General features: G+C 49.5%; 1 protein-coding gene across 1 annotated transcript; it reads left to right on the plus strand.

The window, feature by feature from the left end:
- Window positions 1-685: 685 nt before the first annotated feature.
- LOC108801884 (zinc finger protein 883-like) lies at window positions 686-1,657 on the plus strand (the record flags this gene model as incomplete). Its single annotated transcript, XM_018573794.1, has 1 exon — window positions 686-1,657. A coding segment is annotated over one exon (972 nt), but the record flags the coding sequence as incomplete, so codon positions are not given.
- Between the last annotated feature and the right edge of the window lie 2,564 nt (window positions 1,658-4,221).

Here is a 4,221-nt window from a genome sequence, read left to right on the forward strand (position 1 = left end):
AGCACAGATATGAGGACACAGATTGGGCCTTTCTTAGGTCGGTTCCTCGTCTTCCAGCAGACTTCTAGCTAAACATAAAACTCTATTATCAGTCTTGTTGGGATGAAAAGTAACAAAGACTGAAACACTTCTCTTTCCAGGAGAACATACTTCTCCAAGCTCCCTCCAGTGCTGCTCATCACCAGAAGCCTAGGCCTGGGGTCACTTGTTCTGTGGTGAAGGGTCTACAAGTCTTGTCTTGTTCCTCAGAGATCACATGACCCAATGCCTAGGCTTGTGGTTGGGTGAAGAGCATGCTCCTCCCAGTCCCCATTGGCTCCGCCTCTTCTGACAGAGCTGTGTAAATGTAGAAGTGATCTGGGAGGAGGACCAAAGGCCCTTTGACTGAAGAGGGGAGGAGTCCCAGCTGGTTGGGACCTCCACAGAGAACATCTGCTCCCTCAGACCTCCTGATCCAGATGGAATGTTGAGTGAAGTCATCTAACCCTCTCATATCTCTCCATCATGTGTTTCTATGTTTCCAGGACACGCCATGGAGAAACCCTCAAAGGATCCTCTGACTTTATCTCCAGGTTGTAAGATGGAAGATGAGGACATCACAGCAGATTGTGCGGGAGAAGAGACAGTGAGCTCAGCTATGGATGGTGGACGTCACAGTGTGGATAGAGCATGGAATCCCTCTGACTCTGAGCAACCTTGTCCTGTGGGGGATGGTGCCGGAATTCAGCAGGAGAAGACATTTTCCTGCCCCGAGTGCGGGGAAAGTTTTAGCTCTGAATCAGATCTTTGTGTTCATCTGAGTTCTCACATTGGTGACAATTCTTTTTACTGTTATGAGTGCGGGAAAAGTTTTCTTCGTAAATCAGACCTTGTCGTACATTACAGATCTCACACGGGGGAGAAGCCATATTCCTGCCCTGAGTGTGGGAAAAGCTTTGCTCAAAAGAGTGATCTTATCCGACATCAGAGAATACACACGGGGGAGAAGCCGTATTCCTGCACTGAGTGCCAGAGAAGTTTTCCATATAAGTGGCATCTTATGGAGCATCAGAGAGTACACACGGGGGAGAAACCATTTTGCTGCTCTGAGTGCGGGAAATGTTTTTCATCAAGCTCCTCTCTTACTACACATCAGCGAATACACACGGGGGTGAAACCAGAAAAGCGCCAGAAAAGTTTTTCAAAAAAGTGCCATCTTACCAAACATCGGAGAACACACACAGGGGAGAAGCCATATTCCTGCCCTGAGTGTGGGAAAGGCTTTGCTCAAAAGTGTTATCTTATCCAGCATCAGAGAATACACACGGGGGAGAAGCTGTATTCCTGCACTGAGTGCCAGAGAAGTTTTCCATATAAGTGCCATCTTACCAAACATCAGAGATCACACATGGGGGAGAAGTCATATTCCTGCTCCGAGTGCGGGAAATGTTTTTCAGCAAGGAGCTCTCTTAATACACATCAGAGATTACACACGGGGGAGAAGCCATATTCCTGCTCCGAGTGCGGGAAATGTTTTTCAGCAAGGACCTCTCTTAATACACATCAGAGATCACACACGGGGGAGAAGCCATATTGCTGCTCCAAGTGTGGGACAGGTTATTTACGGAAAGCCTATCTTTTCAGTCATCATTGTTTGCACAAGGATGAGAAGCTATAGTTCTACAATGATTGTGGGAAGTGATTTCTTCATAAAACGCTCAGACATTATACATCTCACATGAGTGAGGGAAATGTTTTTCAGAGGAGATCCATCTTTTTGTATATCAGAGATTGCCTGAGGCCAAGAAGCCGTATTCCTGTCCTGCATGTGGAAAAAGTTTCTCATGGAACTCCCATCATAATAAACATCAGATGAGACACACGTGGGTAAAGCTGTTTTCTTGACGGTACAGCACAGGACACAGGCAGATCCAGAGACATCTATATGCAGATATCAGGTGATTGGACACTGGCCAGAGTTGTTAGGACCGCTCTCTGCAAAAAGCACCTGGAAAGGATTCCCTTTGCGGGAGAACGTCTTGTCAGTGAAGGAGTAGGACGTCTTTATCAAAAAGTTCGAAAGTGGCAAGAGTTCTACCCAGCAAGCAGAAACCAAATGTCCCTCCATCCGAGTCTACTCCGGGGTCTTCTAGGAAAGCCGGGCTCTTGGGTCTGCTCCAATGTTTTTCTGGGTTACAAGCTGGACTTCTCACCCTGTCCTCCTGTGCATGCCACGCCCTCCAACTTATCTCTTCTCCTCAGTGAAAGTCAGATCTGGACTGTACCATCTGCTGATGTTGGGGGTCATTATCCCAGTGCCGACAGGAGAAAGATTTCCAGGGTTTTACTTCCCCCATTTACACTTCCCAAGCTGGACGAGAGGACTTCTTCCCAATCTGAATTCAAAGGGGGGATGGTCGTGCCTCTGTGGAAGCAAGTCTTGGTGGGAGGTGGTACGGGCTGCCATCTGAGGAGCTTTTCCTTGAGTTGTTTGTTGGGTCTGGTTGGCGGTTGTTTTGCTGAGTTGCCCACCTCTCTGTTCTGTTGCTTTTGGGGTGTCCCAGTCGTCTCTGAATAGTCCGTGTCCTGTGCGGTATGAACAAGAAAGTAGGACTTCTGACTTACCAGTAAAATCCATTGTATCGCTCACCCCCGTAGGAGCCGCTGGATGAACAGGTCCACATCTGGTCAGTCTAGGGATTGATTTCCAACTGCCCCCATTAGTATTAACCGCCCTCTTCTTGTTGCCCATAAATTGAGGTCCACTCCAGTTGTAGGATGCTAGTGGAACAATTTATTTAGCTTCTAATTAGGGGGAGAGGGTGTAGGGTTCTAGGTGTACAGGCCTCCTTAGCTCCAGACTCACCGGATCTTATCTTAAGTACATCTCCACCATCTATGAGAGAACACCGACCCCGCTCTGAAGTCCACACAAATCCGAGGCACTTCAAGAGCCCGCACTGGTCCTGGTTCTTCCATCTTTGAGGCATTCTCCTGGCTGTAAGCCTCCAAGGAAACCTCTCCTTCAGCAACTCAACCAATGCCCACCCCCCAGGCCTCGGCCTAGCCTGGAGGGCAGGCCGAACAGGACCCAACCTTAATGCATGGCAAGAGAGAGAGCACATGGCCGCTCCCACCCATATGTGTACACTTTGTCAGCAGGCACCTCTGGCTACTAGAAGCCCAGTGACTGACTAATGCACAAACACTACTGGTTTGGGGTTGAGGGATGGAAAGCTCGTGTCTGAGTAGTTTTGTATCTCCGGCTTGTACTAGTTGAAGGAGCCTCCCCTCCCCCTCCTCATACATCTCGGGGGAAGGGTTTGGGGTTGAGGGATGGAAAGCTTGTGTCTGAGTAGTTTTGTATCTCCGGCTTGTCAGAATATTTACTTTGATACAATAAACTGTTTTTATTTCATGAAAACGAGCCGGGATCTGTAATTAAGGAGATTCCCAAACTTATTTCCACAAGTCAACAAAAATAACTCGAGTTTGTTTATTTGCGCTCACCCGAAGACGAGATGAATAACAATAACGTGCAAAAATATACATTTATTAACTAAAATGAATATAACTCTTCCTCCACGGTCGCTGATGGGGCTTTGTTACCTTGCCCCGCCTCCTTCTTTGTCACCGGGCCCCGCCTCCTCCCCTGCTGCCGACCACGGGCCCCGCCTCCTCCTCCACCGCCTCTGTTTGTAATGAGCACAGAATATGGATGAAGATTTCAATAATATCGATAACACGGGTAATGAGAAAATACAACCACAGGATGTTATTTTGCAGATATCAATGTAACAAGCAGGGGGGCGTAACTAGAAATCATAGGGCCCCCATAGCAAAATTTAGTATGGGGCCCCCGTGATTTCTAGTTATACCCCTTGCAGAGCCCACTCGAGATCCCACCTGCAGGGCCCGCCACAGACTCTCAGCCCTCAGGTGGGCTGGTCGCACTCCTTACCTGTAATTCTCCTCTTCCTCCACGGTATCTGATGGGGCTCCGTCGCCGGGCCCTCGCCTCCTTCTTTGTCACTGGGCCCCGCCTCCTCCCCTGCTGCCGACCACGGGCCCCTCCTCCACCGCCGCTGCTGGCTCTCATTGACTTTGCGCCGGTGCACAGTTTACTGTCGGCGATCTGAACAGCGGCGTGTTCCTCTTCAGCCGCCAGTGAAAGCCACCAGCAGAGGATCCCATAGCGACCCAGGGGGCCCGCACGGCATCTGGCCGGGCCCCCCTGTGCCC

This window comes from Nanorana parkeri, unplaced genomic scaffold (genome assembly GCF_000935625.1).
Source record: "Nanorana parkeri isolate BGI_ZX_2015 unplaced genomic scaffold, ASM93562v1 scaffold2546, whole genome shotgun sequence".
NCBI classification, from domain to species: domain Eukaryota; kingdom Metazoa; phylum Chordata; class Amphibia; order Anura; family Dicroglossidae; genus Nanorana; species Nanorana parkeri.